The sequence below is a fragment of the Bemisia tabaci genome, chromosome 6, assembly GCF_918797505.1.
Source record: "Bemisia tabaci chromosome 6, PGI_BMITA_v3".
NCBI lineage: Eukaryota > Metazoa > Arthropoda > Insecta > Hemiptera > Aleyrodidae > Bemisia > Bemisia tabaci.
In genome coordinates, this window is record NC_092798.1 from 21,179,440 (window position 1) to 21,199,887 (window position 20,448).

A 20,448-nucleotide genomic window follows, 5' to 3' on the forward strand; every position below is an offset into this window, starting at 1 on the left:
AAAAATAAAATAAAAAAACCCCCTCGAAGCATACCTACCTAAACTTTCTAAGGGCAAAGCAGATTTTGGAACACGAAACTTTCCTAGTCAAAGTGAAAGTTGGTGCTAATTTTACGCACTCTCATGTACGAAAGCCCGAAGCGTCGAGATTTCGATCGTGATCGTGACACCGACGCCGCCGACGCCCTCAACGCCCGATTCCGACGTCCGACGCCTTGCGGCCCGGTGCGGTGCGGAGCGGCGTGTTACCGTGGCCCCCATTTCTTTCATGCTTTTCCGCTTCCGCCTGGCCCAGGATACGTTTGGCAATCGCGTGTACTACTCGGACTGAAAACATACGCCGAATTCGTTCATTGGCTTCTGCCCGAATAGCCGCCGGACGTCGTTTTGTGTTTATGATACGGTATCCGGGAGGATTTCGGTCCAAACACGGCAAAACAACACGTATAACACTTGAGATGGTGACTTCTCGGAATAATTTTCTTGTGAATTCGTGAATTTTGTGCGATGTTGAAGTTCATCCGGGGCAAAGGACAGCAGCCCACTGCTGAGCAGCAGAAGCTTCAAAAGGATCTATTCGGGTTCAGGAAGGTACGACGTTTGCAACTTCTATTTCTTTATTTGGTTATGGTTACACCACCTCATATGTTGTTTATTGTGGGCGGACTCCCTAATTTTCGGCTATTTCTAATACCTAGCTGCTTCCCTGCAATTTCTCTCAATTTCAGATTTCGTCGGCATACTCGATTCCTTAAAATCTAGGAAGAAAAATTATAATCTAATTCTTTAAGTCAGTACAGCCATACTATCCTTACGAACGCTTAGGGCTCCACCGAGTACTGAACGAATCTGGTATAAGTTCTGCCAACCGTCATTGCAGCTATAGTTCTAAAAGCTTCAAAAGAGAACAAATAGAACTGGCTTTAAATCTGAGTACAGGACCGTTCGTCCTAACCAAATAATCTATCTCAATGACTTTAGATTGCCCGAGCTATCAACCATAATGAATCAACTTTCATGGATATAGATCTTATCAATCCGAATGCTTTGAGCGTAGCCCGGGGCTAAAGTTGATAGTTGTTTGCACTACTTTGTACACCTTTTTAAGTATCCATATCAAATCAGGACGTTTCTGTGCAACAGACTCACCAGTTGAGCTTGAGATGTGACCTTCTACCCGCTTGAACAGGTGGTCGGTAGGCACTGCAGTTCAAGATGCACTAACTCAAATAGAAATTTTAATCAGCCTGAATTTATACCATAATTTGGAAGAGCTAGGAACTCTGACTTCAGTGCGCTTAAAGAAATCATCATTAACTTGGAATGTATTTCTGAAATCCGAGTTCTTCTGTTCTCTATGGAGTATTTGAAAGAGATAAAAACGGAGAATGTTGCTGTTTTAATTTTGGCGTTGAATGTATAAAGATACATCCAATGGAAAAGACAAAAGATATGGATAGGGTTATGTTGTGAGAAGAGTGTTAAAAGCAAGAGAGATAGTGAATTGTGTCGTATTCATAGGTAGCCCGTATTTGAAAGGGGTAGAAGTCTCGTCAGATAAGTTGGCAGTTGTTTACTTTCCTTTCGCAAGCGACTGCATACCTAAATGTATGTGTAGCCAGTGTTTATGTAAATATGTAACCTGAATGTACGTTCAATTAAATTGAGAAACTCTACATCGGTTCACTTATGAGGAAAATGAGTAAGTTTTTTTGGAATAATGAGCCGTCGTTTTGAAGTGCTAACATTTTTTTCTTTCTTTTAGACTGTTCAGCATGGTTTCCCCAACAAACCAACTGGATTGGCCTGGGATCCTGGTCTAAGACTAATCGCTATCGGAACAGCAACTGGAGCTATTAAAGTGTATCCTTTCCCTCGTCAAACTTCGATCTCTTCTGAGTTTTTTTTATCCCTTGAGGCGTTCGATTGACTATTCAACACTCCTTCAACCTAGAATATGCTTTCCCTTGCATTTATAAGGTCATTCTAACACACAGTGTGTCATTCAGAATCCTTGTTTTCTCTTAGCTATTCAGTATTTTTAATATTTAATTTCAAGAATTTTAAAGTATCGGGTTTTTATAGCCTCTGTGATTTTTTTTATTTTTATTTTTTTTTATGCAACAGATGGAAAATACTGAAACTGTCCAATACTCACAGGGGTGCTGAAAACTCTCTAATACAGGAAGAAACGCCTTTACATAGGGTATGGTTATCTATGGACTGATATCAATTTTTTATTTTTCTTAACCTGAAGTCTGACCTAGGTAATTTCTATATTTTTTTATTTCACTCAGTGTGGTTAATTGTTTTTTTGCAAAGTACCTATAAAAGTTTGTAAAGAAGTACTCAAAAATTTTGAGGCTTCAATCTTCTCCCATTTCTCAATCATTAGGAAAATGTTGCACCCCTGTGGATGAAAGTTTGATGCAACAAATTTAACAGCCACAATTTAGAGTTTACAATTTCTAGCCCTACTTATTTTCTTTTGAATTAAATATTAATCTAGGTATTTTTTTTTGAAATGGTAAAGAATTGCAAACAGAGGGGGGGGGGGGGGGGGTTAGCAATAGGCATACTAGTTCACCCTAAAAAAATAAATAAGTGGAAGGGGTTAAAAATACATCTGCATTGAAACTGAAGTCTTAAATTAGATACAAACATTATTACTGATGTTTAAAAAGTTTAATTTTACTTCAACATTATCTGGATAAGTTTAATCCAAGTGTTGGTACAAGGTCTTAGAAAAGAATGCTTTTAACAGAAATGGGTAGGTAGAGAGTAGTCAGGAGGAAACACTTGAAGCGTGACTAATTGTCATCACATGGAAGTTGATAATCTGCCTAACAAGATATGTCTCATCTTACACTGAATTGAGACTGCATAGTTGACTGTTTGCAGGGTTTTAAAGCAATCTAGGTTTTGTGTCAGTTACATAATAGTATTATGTGTAACACAAACCTTTCCACTCTCACCGTGGAGTCCACTTTTTCTCTTCCTCTCTTTTCCTCCAATACCCATAATAAAAGAAACACTTGTCATTTATTATGGAGGGAAGGACCCTCTTTTGTTAGATGCTCCATGATTATGAAATTGCACGGTTTAATACATTTTAATTTCTAGCTAGAAGTCTAGGAAAATGAAATTCTCATCAGAGTGTTGTATGATGTACTTAGGTAAGTAAGAAATGTAAACAGGGTTACAAATTCATCCTCTCTTTTATAGGCGAAAGATTTTTTCCTTAACTCTGTTTACTTACAGTCTTGGAAAACCCGGTGTTGAATTTTATGGTCACCATCCGAGCTCAGATCATGCTGTGACTAAGTTGGTTTTCATTCCAAATGAAGTAAGTAGTCGTTACTCTTGTAAAAAGGCATTAAATGAACCACATACTAACATGACCTTTGTGCAAGAAATATATCAGTCGTATTGAGCATAGCATAAATTTTTGCTAAAAATTTTGCTCAAAAAAAATTTTAATCAATAGAAAATTTTAAGAGATTTATTACCTTATGCTTCTTTTCAAATTTATCAGGTATCTACCAAATTCGAGTGTTCAGCTTATTATGAAACTTTTGTAAGTTCATGATGATACACTAATCTAGCCTTGATCGCTAGTTTACTTTGTAATATTATAATGGGCTGAAACGCCCATTACGAAACAATTCTGTGTATTTTAATTTTTTTATTTCAGTTTCTCAGTTGTGTTAGAAAATATTCTAGAAGTTAAGATATTTTGGGAAGTAGTTAACCTGGATGGAAGCCATCATATAGTAATGAATGATTTGAATATGATGAATTTTGCAGTTCCTCACTTATTTCTTAGACACTCTCTAATCTTTTGCTATTACTTACTCATAAAATTTTAATTTTTTACAGGGCCGGCTTGTCTCTTTATGCGATGATAATTCCTTACATTTATGGGAAATCAATGATACTCTGCTGGTTGAAGTGAAAGTGCAAACTTTGGAGGGGAAGTGAGTAACTTCATTGCTTCACTGTGAAGTATTTATTATTTTATTTTTGACTAATTATCATGTCATTGCCCCTTGTTCATTAAGTCGAAATCATGGTGTTCAGGACCTACCAAAACTAAGGAATTTTGGGATCCATCAGGGATTATATAATTGGGAAATCCGTCAGAGAATAGGTATTACTAATCAAGAATGTCTTCTTTGTTCTTGAAAAACCTTTTGTCTTCTAATTCAGCCGTCCAGAATGGCTCAGCACTGAACAATTATCCAAAAGTTGAGAGAAGTATTGCATCTACGATGAAACTGCAGAAATGCGTATCTCAGTTGCGGTATTTCAAACTTTGTTCCTATTTCATTTTTTAAATGGAGATCAAACTTTCATCATGGTGTGAAATTTTTACAGAATATTCTTTGCACCAAAAAGAAAAAACACTAAAGTTTTCAAGAAATGGCGTTCAGTAGTTTTCCTTGTAGAACATAAAGCAAGACAGGAAGTCTGTAACTCCAGAAACGGAGTTACGCATTTCTGCAACTTCAACATTGATATTCAGTACATGATTTGCACTAGGATAAAAGAAGGAGAAGAAACTCAAAAATTTTCATAAGGGGGGGGGGGGGTGCTGCTCTTGTAAAAGAAAGAAGTAGAATACCTATTCAAAGATGTTCGACACCACAGTTAAAATATTCCCACTCCTACATCATACTCATATTTTTCTCCTTTGTTGATCTCTTTTTGCAGCCTGTTTGCTTTTATCAATTTGATTAATATATTTTAGAATGTTTCTTTCATTTTCTTAATTTCTAATTTCACGACTTTCTCATTTCCAGGTTGAAAAAAGTTTCTGCCGTCACAGTTCAGTCCACGAATGAACATGTCTTGCTTGGCACGGAAGGTGGAAATATCTATCTACTCAAATTACCATCATTTGAGGTGTCTGATACAGTTATATTTCAAGATGTCATCATTCAAAAGTAGGTGTTTGGATCTCTCCAATTATCAGAAGATTTAATTTAAATGAGCACTGAAGTATTTTTTTAGAATGATTTCAATTTATTGGTCTGTATTATTTGACGAAAGGTTTCATTAATAGCCCATACTTAGTAGACTTTCAAGTTTACCCACAATTTTTTTATTTTTTACTCTGATTTTCTGCTTTATCCCGGTATAGTTTTACCACTCAGTTCTGCCAACCTTTGCTCTCTCTCTTCTTACTGTAAAAAATTTAGAAGTTAAGGGGACTCCACATTGAATTTGAGGCTCATGACCGCTACTTCCCAATTCTCTGAATTTTTTTGAATGGCCGGATAAATGTTCCCTATGTTCCTGCTGTGTCAGGCTATATGATTTACGTATTCTAAAATTCTTAAATGAAATGCAGATTGTCTCACATTTTTCTAAACATTTCCTGCAGTATTATGTGATAATATGCATTTTTCGCGCCATGCAAACAAACGATTTTTTTTACACATATTGAATGCAGTGGTAAGGATATTTTCCAGTTCTCTCACTTGCATTTTTCCACTCTACTGTCTGGAATGTTGATATTTTGCACAATTAATTTGTAGATGTGTATTTTTTGTTTTCTGATCAATATTAAAAAGAGACCTTGGTAAATACTAATTAAATGGAATTTTTATTTGTAAGAAAGAAGTTTGGTAATCTGCTACTTAGGAATTCTTTTATGTTTGCTAGTCAGCACGGAATATTTGATATTTTTTTTTCCTCTTTCTCATTTTGTCTCAACAGTTCTATATAGAATGGCTCAGACGGTTTTTATCGGCTTATTTTTGAACTTTTGTTTTGTTCTTTTGTCTTCAAATGTACCTATCTTATTAGCACCCGGAGACTTGTGTATGTAGCTCTTAATTGCATCAGTTTGGTAAATATTGAATTCTTATTTTTAATTATAGCGTGTCCGAGGATTACAAGCTTAATCCAGGTCCGGTTGAAGCAATTGCAGAACAACCTGGGGACCCTGATTTACTTCTGATTGGCTACAACCGAGGATTGATGGTCCTATGGAGTCTCAAGAAAGGAGCACCCATTAAAGTAAGTTAATCAGTCAATTAGCACATATCAGTAACTCTTATCTGACCGAATGGACTACTAAAAAAGTCAAATTTAAGCATTCTGATGTTCATCCTCAAAATTTGACCTAGTACACGATTTTTGCAACGGAAATGACTGAAATCATCTTTTGAGCAAGATACCAATTTTTTTTTTCCAGTTCTGGTTACGAAAAATTTGAACACTCACCAAAAAACCCAGAGTCTGCGTAAATTCAATCACGCATTCTAACTGTTTGGGCAGGCTTCTTAATCAAGCAATGTTCCTTCTCCAATCTATGCTATTCAAAGTCTTAACAATGTGTAACAGCTGAGCTGAAGCGTCGAGATTGAGGCCACCATATTTTTATACTGCATAGACTGTCAGGATAACATTTGGTGTGCAATTTAACTCAAATATATTATGGTTTTTTATGAGCAGGAAGTTCAAATTTATGCATAAAAAAACTTTTCACCTTGGTCAGGTGTTACTTTCAATAATTTTTGTCAAACACATCGTGTTCTACACATAACTTTGGAGAGAAAACATTAATAATAATGCTTGAATTGGCACTTTGTCTAGTAGTCCATCAGTTCAATTATGTGACGAGGCCCAAAGTCCTCAAGGATAAACTTTCTAACAGACAGCACTCATCCTGAAAAAAGTTCAAACTTTTTTCAAAAGAATTCAAATGAATCGCTGATTTTCACCCATAAAATGATTTTTTTCCTTTTCCTATTTTAAATGTACTCCCGAAATTGAAATAAAAAACCCGTTGATTTTTAATTCCATCCATTTCTTCCGCAGGGTAATGTCCTTCCATCATAATCTTTTTCATTTAATTTAACCACGAATTTAGGGAAAAATTTGTTCCCCCCAATAATCTACTGTCATTACTTAGTCTCTTGTATTTATTCAAAATAATTCTGTGTTCATCTTTAGACTTACATCTGCAACCAAGACTTGGAAAGTGTCTGCTGGCATGAATCTGGCAAGAAATTCATGTCCTCGCATACTGATGGTAGTTACGCTTATTGGGATGTTGATACAACAGATGGACCAATGGAGCCGCCCACTACGGTTTATGGCCCCTTTCCGTGTAAAGCCATTCCAAAAATTCTTCTGAAATCAGCCTATCAGGAGCCTCAGTAAGTTGTTTCCAAAATGACCCCCCTCATCATTTTTTGAAAAATTTAAGTTTCTATAAGCAGAATATCACGTAGAGGAAAACTGTGTAGTATTTATATTGTGAAATTCACTTTGAAAACAAACTGATCATCTGTTGAAGAATTCCAATCCATCCAAATTGTCCAGTGTGGATTAAATTTTTCTCTGCTTGTCATTCCGTGTATATTAAAGTCCCTTTTATTGAATCGGTAGCCAAATGTTTATTTTTATTCTTTGTAACGTCAGACTTCTCTTTTTCAGTGATGAAATGCTGATTTTTAGTGGTGGGATGCCTCGAGCAAGTTACAGCGATCGTCATACAATAACCGTCCAGAGAGGACAAAAACATGTAGTTTTTGACTTTACCTCCAAAGTAATTGACTTCTTCACGATCGATGCCACTGATGATGAAACAGGTATGAAATTCTTAATTTTGTTTTTTAAAGTAGCGGTTACATGATCCTCAATTAATAAAACTGCATGGTGAATCAACTTACACTATCCATATTCAATTTTATTCATTGGTATTAATCTTTAAGGAATACCTCACTCTACCTCTACGTCACTGATAGTACTGGCCTATCCCGTGCGCCTGTAAAAGCCATTTTACTCTTTCTGGTGTATTCTCAATGGACCTGACTAGAAAACTGCTTTCATTGCTAAGTAAAGTGTACAAGAAATTTTTTTTATCCACTAACTGGATTTGACCAGAATTTCTTTTTTTAAATTTCTACAGTTTAAAAAATGTTGGTGTATAAAAAATTTAAGTATTCTTCTCAATGCGCCTAAAAGTTGCAGTTGAGGTTTATGAATCTAAAATTTCCAAAAAACCATGCATGACTCTCATGCAGGCTGTGGTATTTCACCAAATTGACATAAGAGAACTCAGACAACGTCACAAGAATTTTCCTGCGAACAATGAGTGGTTTCCATCACAGTTTAATTTTGTATTTTCTCTGCGAGTCTCTGAAAAATAAAGGAAAATGCAAAGAGTTCTAGAAGAGAGGAATCCAGAATTGAATCAATGAGACTGAAAGCACCAGCTCAGAAAAATGAAAGTCTTTAGAAGACAGGAAAAACTTCACAGTAGATGTAGAAGTTAGAATTAGAAAAAGCTTTTTGGTGCCACTGTTCCGAGCACTTGTGATAAAATTTTCAAAAGTTACCCATTAGTAATCCTAAACCATCGAGAAGTCAAAATCGGAAAACCTGAGTTGGAGTTGTTTTCATTCTCACAGATTCAAAGATTGTCTACGTTTACTTTGGGTGTTATTTTATTTTTTATTTATTTAAGTGTCTTGAAGAGTATTGTTATTATTAACAGGGTCCTAAAGTTATGATGTTTAAATTTTTTAGGCATTACAGCACTGATAGCATTGGCTGAAGAAGAAATTGTTGGCATCGATCTGAAACATGAAGAATGGCCCATGCTGAATCTTCCGTACTTGGTTTCTCTGCATGCAAGTGCCGTTATTTTCTCAACTCATCTGTCTGATGTTCCGCAGTCTCTGTGGAATGATATTGTTACAGCCGGGAAAGTGCAAACAGAAGGAATTTACTCTGATGCTGTAAGTTGCTCCACTATTTATTCAAGAATGTTAACATTTCATGAAGCTATTGAAACAAATCTTGGCCTAGACACTAACTAGATAACCATGATGGATGTGAATGTACTTTTGAAGTCGGTGTACTTAAAGGTTTTCATGAAACATGAATACTGAGTAATAATTAGAGTCATTTTCGAATTCTACCATAGAATTTTTTTCTCAGTGAAATAAATTCAAAGAACTTCTTATTGTACTTTAAATGTAATTAATCTGCATCATCGTGAAAATTTGAATACTTTTTAAGGATTTAAATTTACTAGGACTTCCATTTATCAGATCTAATAGGACTGAAAAATGGATCCATTAAATTGTGAAATCCGTTAATTTGACTTTGTCCTTGAAGGGGCCGGAAGATTGGTCAGTTAAATGGCAGTCTGATAAATCAAGGTTTTACCTTTAAAATTGGTTTTAATTTGTAAGTTCTTTAAGTCATTGCGTTCTTTGCAGATGAAGATTCAACCATGGTTACATTCGTGGGAGGAAATAGTTATGACCTTTAGATCCTAACATATATTACATTTTGTTTTTTCATCAGGAATGGCCAATAGATGGTGGTGTATTGAAAGAAGAAAAAGGTAGCGTCAGGCATAGAGACCTTCTATTGACTGGCCATGAAGATGGCTCTGTCAGATTTTGGGATGCTGGCGGTGTTGCTCTTGTGCCACTCTACACTTTCAAGTCATCACAGCTGTTTCGAAATGAGGAAGATGCAATATCCCTGAATGGTGACGCCACAGAAGAAGAAGAGGAAGAGTGGCCTCCGTTTAGGAAAGTAAGTTGACTGGAAGCTGGATCATAAAATTGCTTTAGATTTAAGGAATCTATCGAATCCACCGTGAGAATAGTGCTGTCAAAAACCCGTTCAGTCACGAAAGAAGCCTTTACAACTCTGAGAACATCACAAACAAGTGCTAATTCTGACCAAAATAAATCAGGAGATCATCAATAGATTATAAAAATCAGGCCAAGAATTTTCGTTTTTATAATGTTTTATTGGCATCAAGAATTCTATTCAAAATTAAAATTTGAAAATCTTCGTATAATTCTGAGAAAATTCAGAGGAATATATATTAAAAAATTTTATTTTAGAATACTTACATTCAAGGGTAGGTATGAATGAAAAGTAAAACTTTGCACCATATTGATTGCGTACCTCTTTCAAAATGTGCTGTTTTATCCAACTGTTTGCTCACTCGAATTAACTCATGTTCTTAATCCTCTCTCATTTTTGTGATTTTTAATAGGTCGGATGCTTTGATCCATATTCAGATGATCCAAGACTAGCCATTAAAAAAGTTTCTCTCTGTGGTGTTTCCGGGACTTTAGCGATTGCAGGCACTGCAGGTCATGTTATCATTGCTAAGTTATCTCTCTGTCCTGCCGAAAACTCTAAAGTTAAGGTAAGAATCCCTGTATTTAAAACTATAATTTTAAATTGTTCCAAAAACTTTACTAATGCTTTTAAACTAAAATTAACGCCAAAATAGGAGTTCCACCCCAAAAAATTCTTATGAGAAACTTCTGAACAGATGATTCTTAAAAGTATCAAGGACCTTGTGCCCCATTTTTGCTGATGTTAATTACTCATGATTGCAACCAAGAGGTGGCATTACTATTACCAAGTACAGTAATCAACATGGATTCTAAAATAGTACATACATACATACATGAAGCCACTTTTATAGCGCCGCCTCGCGCTTTGCGACGCCCAATTCTAAAATAGTTATCAGTGGAATTCCAGTATGTCTGTAGAGTGCTGGAGAAATAATTATTAGAAGTAGCATTCCAATTGTGTGTCTCAATTTGGTCAATTTGATGAACCTACCAAAATTCAAGCCCAATGTGTTTTTTCCCCCGGACTCTCTGATTTTTTGTTGGTATGGTGCAAATAATCTGTCTTAATACATGTCAATCGACAAAAGCAGTCAAAAAGCCATCGTTCCATTTCGAATTTCTCAATCAGAGTATAAAAAAATGTTAGAAAAGAATGGGCTTGAGTTAAGAACAGTGATTGAATGTATTTTACTCTTACAGGTTTGCCCTGTGAATTTAGTCAGTGAAAGGGACACTTTCGTTTGGAAAGGTCACGAGAAGCTGACTTTAAAAGGCAAAGTTGAAGACAATGCAACCACTCTCTCATTCCCCGTTGGTTTTCAACCATCATCAGTTCTACAGTTGCACCCACCTGCTGCAGTTACAGCTCTGGCTCTCAACGCTGACTGGAATCTGGTTGCGGCTGGCACAGCCCACGGTCTTGCAGTGTATAACATTGCAACTTGCACCCAAGTATTGACCAAGTGCACCCTCAATCCCAACAGTGAGTACTTTGCCAGACATTCATGAATAGTTAAAAATGTTCTGCCATGCTTGACTAATCTGATATGAGTAGCATCACCCAACCTAGAGTATTTAGCATGTTCTGCCTGTTTATTAAGTCTCAAAGTTGCTGCCATTAGCACAACTTAAAAAATGTGACAAGGTAGTTTTTATCATAAAGAAGATATGTTAACTGTGTGACAACTCTGGGAATGCCAATTTCAATTTCCGCTCAAGAGATTCAATCTCCTCCTGACTAAGTTTGTAATCACTGAGCTTATATTGTAGAGTTCATTCTATCTGCATAGCAATATCAAGGAAAAAAATTAGAGTTCAAAATGAGCCTCGATTGAAAGTATCTTCTTGTTTACTTTGAATTCTCAGCTCTGATGCAGTCCATAAATAATGAAGGTATCTAAAAGTATCCTGAAACATTACTTTAAAATTGAAATTTGTCTATTTCAGGTTTGTCGGTAGCAGGAGACGCCCCGATATCGAGGAGAAAATCTTTCAAAAAATCTTTACGAGAATCTTTTCGAAGATTAAGAAAGGGACGACATTCTGTGCGACATACAGAAAAACGTGTCATTCCTCCAGTTAGCCCTGTCCCAATTGATAGAAGGAGGTAATGTATACAAATTTTGCTACCTTTTACTTCAGATTACAAACAACTTAATTAACATACAGTGGAGCCATGGGTGGCAATTTCTGCTCAATATTTGGATGACATTAACTGCAAATACAATAAAAATAGAGAGCAGTAGAGTTGGGAGAAGTTAGTAAGCTTTAAGCCAAATAAATAAAATAGCCACTTGGCCAATTTATTTTAAACTTTTTCATCTTCCTCAAAATTACTGTCCCTATGCTTCTATATTTCTTTAGATCGTCTTAATGACAGGGACCTAAGCTGATTAAATTTATGTTTTTGTTCTCAAAAATTGAAATTAATGGGTAGAAACCTATACACACTTACATATTAGTCGCTTTATAGCACTCCCTGGCGCTCTACAACACCTAATCTCCACCGCCCTCTGTTGAACCACAACCCTTCGGGCACTGAGTACCTCTTAACTTATATCTTATCTATTTAACCATTTTTATGTTGGAATATATTGAATACTCCTCCTCGCTCAGTTAGTGATTTGTATGCTCAATTGCTCATTCTATGCTCTTCATAATTTTTAGTGCGGAATCAGGAGAGTTAAGCGTGATACAGGTAGAATCAAAACCAGTGGAAAGAGCAATAGAAGCAAGACCTGCTGATGATGGCCTTGGCAGCATGGTTAGATGTCTTTATTTTGCAAATAGTTTTATTATCAGTGGTAAGTCGATGTCTTTGATAAATCTTTTTAGTTTTTAATGGAGTATTTATTTCCAAAATTATTTGTAATTTCTATTTTATTTGCCTGAAGTTGTCCTAAGTATTTAAAATTAAATTCCATAGCTCAGCTTCTTCTGAATCATTAGAGTCCCTGTCTTTATAAATATGTTAAAAATGTATCCTAAATTCACATCCTCAACTCGAGCTGACACCACCATGTCAAAAATGAACTTCACAGAAAAGGACTTCAAGAAGTAAACTTCACATAGAGTTGCAGTAAAATTAATGTTGCTTTTAATTCCTTGAACATTGTCTCACAAAAGTTTATTTTCACGATTATTCCAAACATCAATTTTTTACCCCCTCAAAAAGCTACTAACATCATGTTCCTCACTATAAAAAATCCCCTCTTTTTTTTCTTTTTTTTTGGCCGTTGGTTTTCAGAGAACCTGTCTGCCAGGTTTAGTTATTGCCTTGAAGAGTTTAAATGACAGGAAATAAGTAATTTTTGTGGAAGTCAGAATGGCTTTCTGCAAGATTCAGTCTAAAAATTTAAGCTATTCATTGAACCAAAAAAGGGAGTGCTAATCTTATAGGTATCGATTTTTACAAGGCTGTATTCTGTATCAAAGCACTCGTTGGTAGCGAATTTCTTTCCTTCATGTGTCAAGTGTCTTCTGATGGTGTTGCTTCTCTGTATTCTTCCATTTTGTCTGTTTGATCAATGATTATTATTTTATTACTTTCAGTTCAACACTCAACTCCCATGCTTTGGGCAGGAACAAACAATGGGACTGTTTACATATTTACAATAACTTTGCCGCCCCGCGCTAAAAAGAATGAAGAGAAAATATTGTGCCAACTGGGTAAGTAGCATAACTTTAGTAAATTTTTTACATGAGACTCAGATCAATTTTTCAACAAAGCTTTATTTTTGAATTCAATGAGTCTTTGAATCTATTTTTGACTTTGAGTTGAATGAAAGTGGTTAGAAACAGGATTTCATTTTTTGCACTTTAAAAAAAAGGCTGCTAGGAATTGGCAACTTTTTTAAGAGAGCAACAATTTCTGCACTCAGACTTAAAGATCCTGAAGTAAGCAGAGACTGAATCAGAAAATTTGAAAATTGTCACGTATGAAAACTGAAGATTCTTAGGCACCAAAACCAATTTCTCTTTTACTGATCTTGTTTTAAAATTATTTTGTTTCATATTTTTTATAGGTAAAGAGATCCAGCTACGACATCGAGCACCAGTTATAGGCATTTCGATTGTAGATGGAGCTTGCAGGCCTTTGCCAGAGCCTTTTGAAGTTGAAAAGGGTCTGTGCAAACCTGTGGACATTACTGCTCCTCATCGTGTGATCATTGGATCTGAGGAACAGTTCAAGGTAAACTCCAGCAATCATTTGCCGTCTAAAAATTTCTGATTTGTTCAAGTGCTGGACAAAAGTTATTTGATAATTCCAGCATATTGTGCTCCATTTAAATTAAGAGGAGCATAGATGTATCTGAAAATTCGTTATATGTACTCTCAGCCTTAGTTAAAGCACAAATTCATTAAATTGAAGCATTGAACGTACATACTATTTTTAAAAGGGCAAACGTGGCAAAAAATTAGTAATGAGACAGTAACTGATTGGTTTCATGTAGGTATCAACACATTATATGGCGCAATGGTACAAGCAAAACTCGTATCCTAAAGCCATGAATGAGCATCTGACGTTTTCTTTTCTTTAGAAAAGAGCCCAAGCATTAAGCTAATCTGTCAGTCACCCACAACAGCTAATCAATCCTGACTCAAAATACCATTTGCACACTATTTTTTCTTACTAAAATTTAGGAGCAAATTTCATGAAATAAAAAGCGACCCATATGCTCAAAATCATGTCATTTTTCTAATTTCATTGTCATTTCCCTCATTTCAGATTTTCACCCTTCCGAATTTGAAACCCTTGTGCAAGTTGAAACTGACAGCGGTTGAAGGGGCTAGAATACGAAAAATGTCCTTAGCGTCATTCTCATACTCGTCAAGCATGGCCGCTCATCTGCCTAACGGTGAAACTTGCCTCCTATGTCTCACTAATCTCGGCGAGTGTATAGTTTTCAGTATTCCTGATTTGCGACGGCAAATTAACGCAGCAGTCATCAGAAGAGAGGACATAAAGTGAGTAACCTTAATTTCAACTCTGTCAATTTTTAGTTGAAACTAGAGTGTTTTTTTCCCCTTCAATTTTTACGCCGCTTGCAAATTATTATTTTCCCCTAATTTGTGAATTATGAGTTGCTACAACTTAATATTGTTTTGAAATGTTGACTTGGTAAGCTTTTCTCCATTCTGTATCAATATTATTTTTACAAAATATTTCACTCGAACAAAAGCATGAAGAATAAGTTTTCAGTTTTCTCTAAATCTACATATTGATAGGCAAAGTCTGGTACAATGTATACACATTGCAATATTTTAAATTTCTGCCCCTAGGTATTTTTTATTTCTCCAAAAGGAACAACCTAGCCTTATAACTTAAACTCAAGACAGAATATAAAGCTTACAGAGAAGGAAAATGAAAGTAGTCTTGAAAAAATCATGTCAACTAGTTTTCCAAGGGGAAAAAAAAGTATCGCTGGAAGTCTGCAACATCGCAAATGGCAATACAAGGTTTCGGCTGTTGATATTTTTCTTCCTTTTCACATTCTTAACTCCTGCTAATATTTTTGTATTCCTCTCTCTTTCAGTGGTATATCTAGCTTAGCATTTACAAAACATGGCGAAGGGTTGTACCTACATTCAAGCAGTGAGTTGCAGCGTATTACGGTTTCCGCCTCGCGGATCACAGTACCCCACTGCACTCTGAATTTGCCCAGCATTTCAAAAGAGTCAAGCTCTCCTGAAAAGAAAGAACCCACACCCATAGCCTCAACAAGCCCCTCTCTCAAGGCGCCACTAGCTGTGATTTCCAATGGTATCCCTGAAGAGGATGAACTAGAGGAAGAAGAAGATGAGGAGACGCAACCTACTGAAAACGGACAAGAAAAAACTGATGGTATAACTTCCTTGCATCCACATATTATTCTTTCAATTCTGTCTTTATTTAGTATTTAGGGGTACTTAAGTAGGCCCTTTGGCAGATTTAGTTTGGCCTAAGACATGACATAGAGGAGAAAAAAAGAGACTTTATCTTGACAGGTATTCGAGGGTCAAGCTGAATTAGGTATGTGCTGCTTGATTTTCCATTCATTTCGTTCATTTGAATTTTCTATCTTTTCTAACTATTTTTTCATTGGAAAAATGGGAAAAAGTCTGCTGGTGTATGAGAATTATATGATTTTTAGGAGTAAATTTTCTATTGAATTTTTTATTATTTTCAGATAAAAAAGAAATTAAAGAGAATGGCATAACTGACACCACCATCAGCAGTCAGGATGTGAGCTCGATAACTATAGATTCTGTCAGAGATCATCTCGCCAAGTAAGTTTTTTTAAGTCCATATTTATTCATTGTTTTCAAATGGAAGAACAGGGGTGGTAAGAGTAACGAAAGTACAGGAAGTACAACTACAAGTGTGTCTGATTTCGGACCCAGGCAGACTTTTTTTGGAAGTTTTATTGGTATTGATCATACCATGGCAGATATTTTGGGAGAGCTGAATGCTAAGAGGACTCGGATTACCTTCACTCCAAAATCCACCTGGGTCTGTTCACATTCTTTTTTTTTTATACAACATGAGTTATTTACAAAACCTTATGGATTTTCTCCATCCTTTTAGAGGGTCTCAAATAAACTCTACATTTTCTCGGACATTTTGTAAAGTACATTCATATATTGTTTTGAAGCCCAATACTCATGCCTTAATTTCATCCAGAAACAGCATTGTCTCAGCCACCAAGATTTTATTTCAGTCAATAAGCACAGCAAGCAAGCTTGTGGCAAGATAGTTATGTCTCAGGAATTTTTGGGGCACTCCTGACCCTGTTTGCCATGGCACAGGGCTGAGGACCGTATTGAACACAAGTGCTGGCATTACGTTTGATTCTAAACATCAGTTTGATAAGATTGGTTTTGGATTTTCCCCCATATTCTCTGCAAGAAGTTGCTCTCTTTTCTGTCACCGCCCAACATAAGCATTGTTAAATCAAATCTGGGCTTGCTACTATGTTATTTCAAAACAAAAATGCATTGTTACTACTGAGACCGTAACAGGATTGACAAAAATTGTTGCTAAATCGAAGGTCTTCATAACAAGGTTTTACAGAATTAATTGTGATCATTGGTGAATTAAGATCCTTATATGCTAAGATAATAACAAAGTATTTTTTTACTCACCTTTTCAGGAAGGAAGTTCAGTCAGACTTGAGTCAAACTTCAGTCTCATCGAATTTAGCTGAAACGGAATTTCCAGAAACAGGATCTACTGAGCAAGTAGAAACTGCATCTGCTGTAGCCTCAGCAGTTTAGCCTCTGAAACCCATACAAGTTTCTATTGAGCCTCTCAGAGGGATAGTTATGTAAGTTTACTGCAACATTGCCAAGATTTTATGCAATGTTACCCAAACTGTGCAATTATTGTTTCTTTTTTTCTCTCTCTCTTTCTCTCTTTTGCCACTAATGAAATGTGTCTAACCTAAGAAAATTTCTCTGCAGAAAGGAATAATGCAGATTTTTTTTTTTTTTTTCATTTTCCTGCAGTGCTTGAAAGACTGCTTAAAACCATAAGACAGAGGATTTGTCTTTAGCCTTAAAATTGGCAGAATTCTGAATGTCAGAATGTGCTCATACCTCTTATAATTTAAGAGCTTAATTTTCTTCCTTTAAACTTAATTGGCCTAAACGTATGTACTCTCACTAATTCATTTAACAAGTGTGTTGGATGACCAGAAAGTTCCAAGACAGCTGAATGTATTTTGATAGTTGTATGCAGTCAGGGACTGACCATTTTTGGAGAAAAGCAAATAAGTTAATTTGGTTTCTCTTAATAGCCAACTACATTCTTTAGACAGCAAGAAAAATCCACCTTTCTTAGTATCTGGATCCTCATTGAGTAGAAATCAAAAAAAGAAGAGATTACTGTTATCATTCCCAAGTCTAGATGGAACAAACATGGCTTCATTTTAATGGATTCTATCCTCTTAAGTGATAAATACTTTTCAGTTCTAAATTATTTTTTCAAAATCAATTCAAGTTCCCTGTTTATGCCAAGGAAATCGACATCTGAAATAAATCTTTTTTTCATTGCCGCCCCCAAGAGCAATAAACAGAATCCATGTGACGACTTAATTACAAAGTTTTTGAGTTTTTATGGGAATCAATCCTACAGGTTCGGATATCAGCAATGCACATTTAGGTAATCTCTAATATTTGAGATCTGTAAACTTGTTTCTCATTTGTAACTGTTAAAAATACATTCAGTTGTTGCAGGGCTTTGTCTATGTTGACTGTGATGCAATGACAATGAAACTGTTAATTGTCTCTAAAAGAGACTCCAAACTCATCATTTTACTTATGAAGTGTCAACACTTCCGTTATGCATTTTGTCCCAAAGAACGCATACAAATTTGCTGTTCATCAAGAGTGCCTCTCTCGCAAAACGTTTCAGAATAATTGAAATCACCATGTTATGTCATTTGATCCCTCTCTGCACCAATATTTTTGTTGCCCCACCACCTACTTTTTAGTCGAAACCCATTTTGTGATGCATTTGTCTTAATAGCCTACAATTTGTCGTTGCACCTTGTCACTTTTTCGTAGGGTGCACTAAAGGATAATGAGGAATCATGTCTAATTAATCGAATAAGTCGCAACATTAATCAAATCTGGATAACCGTACTAATTGCAGTTTTAGAGGTGTACTTAGGCTGTTCTCATAGATTTGGTATGAACTTTCAAGAATAAAATATCAATTTGACAGTTAATCTAAGTTAAATGTGAGCCACAACACCAAAAATTGAAAGGTTGTAATTACTGAATAAACATATTGGCTTATTTGTCTAGTCTAGGTCTTCTATGAACAAGGTTTTTTTTCCTCTTTCTGTTTTCCTTCGTTAAATGCTCACTAATTTAGGTTCTAACCTCAGTTTTTATTAACTTATGAGATGCAATGCCTCATTGATCAATTTTGGGAGAACAATTCACTAGAATTTCCGTATTAATTTTGCTTTTCTGCACTTAGGGAAGTTAAGAATAGGCAATTTTATTTAATTGTACAGAACAAATTAGTGATGGCGGACAAATGAATGCCAGTTGAAAAAGAGAGTGGCTAACAAATCAGAAGAAAGATGACTCCATCTTGAGGAAGAAAAAGTTGAGCGGACTTTGCCTAATGCCTTATAAGTGCAGAACAAAATTAGTAAATTGAATTTTTTTTTAATCCATTGTTGCCACAGCTGAAGCTCTTTGTAAAAGCTTGACTTAGAGGTGATGCAGAGCACCCCACAAACCCTTTATAGGAATGTCCGCCCACACCAATTTTCTATCTCTCTTCCATAGCTATCTTCAAGTAGTGAAAGTTTTGAAGCCCATGAGTTAATAAATCACATTATATATCAGAGGTGAAACTCCTAAGCCACAACGCGGTTTGTGACGGTGCAGACTTCCCGTCATACTTTATTTTTTAATTGGAAAACTATTCAAAGGCGATTCTTCAAAACTGTCTTGATTTTTTTCTTCTCTGTGAGAGGAAACCTCTGAGAAAATTTCAAAGAATTATGTTGATCTATTCTTCCCTGACAAAATAAAATAGGAGCAGAGATTTTAAAACACCGAAAAAGAGTTCTGTGGTTTGGGAGTTTCACCGTTGATATGTTGATACTAAAGAGACTCAAGCCACTTTTGACTGATACTTCCCCATTAAAAATATTATTTTACATTTTATTCTGTGTTTTGACGGATCATCAAATTAGGATTTATCGCTCTGGAAGCAATTTTATCGGAAGTAGTAGTTTACATGCAGGAGCTTGTCGTGATATTTTTGACAGACTTCTTTCTTTATGACTGAACCCCATTAATCACATCGATTAATTTAAGTGAAGATTTTCTCTACTGTCTATATTGGCCTTTCAATTTTTATTTAAAATTGCTCATTTGTGTCAGTCGGTGTTCCTCTATCTAAGCAAATTCCAAAATTTACTATTTTAATGGTGATTATTTTCATTTTTGGTGGACTCTAGACTGTTAACTTTATTCCTCTGTGGAAGAAGTAAGATTAAGTTTCTCTTTTTGGGAAGTTATGTGCCTTTTATTAGAATAAAAAGCAATTAAGTGCTAGAAAAATGACTAATCGAATTTTATGGTTGAGATTACTTTTATGTATATATAGTTGTTTAATGTGTCGCAAGTGAGGTTTAGCTCCCATTTTTTTGCATTTATATTGTGTAAATAAATTTTCACAAGTCATAACTCAAATGTTTTTTGTAAAGATTGTTTTACTCTGAAAAGTATTTATATTATTTCTAATATTTATATTGTTTATTTATATTTCTATTTATTTATATTTTCTAAACGCAATTTTTCAACAAAACTAAAATAAATTTCTTTATTCTGTTTACTTGGGCTTCGTGTCAATGACTTTTTCTTTTTACGAAGCATGGCTCAATCGGCTGCAGGAGTAATAAAAATCCAGCAGTTTTTAAGTATCCTTGAAAAATGTTTGAACGCTATTTGAAAAGTTACTTCCAAGTCGGGTGTTTCCTCACCTTATCGCAATTATAATTGGATTGCATTTTGCGAAAGGGAACCAGGAGCATTGCAATACTGCTAAGATTGTGCAACTTATTTTGCCTTCGAAGAAAAACCTGATTATCCATTAACAGTTTCTGAATTGCTTGCTAAAAACTGTAAATTTAAGACAAAAATTACCATTATTGTGTTACAGAGGATAAAAATCTGCACAATCTTGGCATCATTGCAATGCTTCCGCTTCCTTTTTGCAAAATGCGATCCAATTATGGAAAGGGATTATAGAAATGAAGTGTTTGAGTTCTTAGTCAAAACATTTTTGGTCTACTTATCAAAATACTTAATT

The 20,448-nt window shown here is 35.4% G+C and overlaps 1 protein-coding gene across 1 annotated transcript; it reads left to right on the forward strand.

Moving 5' to 3' along the window:
- Positions 1 to 320: 320 nt before the first annotated feature.
- On the forward strand, positions 321 to 19,971 carry LOC109040720 (lethal(2) giant larvae protein homolog 1). Its single transcript, XM_072301851.1, has 20 exons — positions 321 to 591; positions 1,766 to 1,863; positions 3,262 to 3,346; positions 3,880 to 3,977; positions 4,803 to 4,946; positions 5,886 to 6,024; positions 6,964 to 7,169; positions 7,450 to 7,604; positions 8,545 to 8,756; positions 9,331 to 9,567; positions 10,040 to 10,195; positions 10,830 to 11,112; positions 11,577 to 11,736; positions 12,297 to 12,433; positions 13,182 to 13,298; positions 13,655 to 13,821; positions 14,359 to 14,597; positions 15,167 to 15,474; positions 15,800 to 15,899; positions 16,763 to 19,971. Exons 1-20 carry the CDS (start codon positions 508 to 510, stop codon positions 16,884 to 16,886), a joined length of 3,249 nt encoding a protein of 1,082 aa, XP_072157952.1. The 5' UTR covers positions 321 to 507; the 3' UTR covers positions 16,887 to 19,971.
- Positions 19,972 to 20,448: the final 477 nt, after the last annotated feature.

Coding starts and splice junctions, on each gene's coding strand:
- LOC109040720 (XM_072301851.1), top strand. CDS start 508: ATGTTGAAGTTCATCCGGGGCAAAGGACAGCAGCCCACTGCTGAGCAG. Junction 3,347..3,879: donor TGGTTTTCATTCCAAATGAA/GTAAGTAGTCGT, acceptor AATTTTTTACAG/GGCCGGCTTGTCTCTTTATG. Junction 14,598..15,166: donor ATCAGAAGAGAGGACATAAA/GTGAGTAACCTT, acceptor TCTCTCTTTCAG/TGGTATATCTAGCTTAGCAT.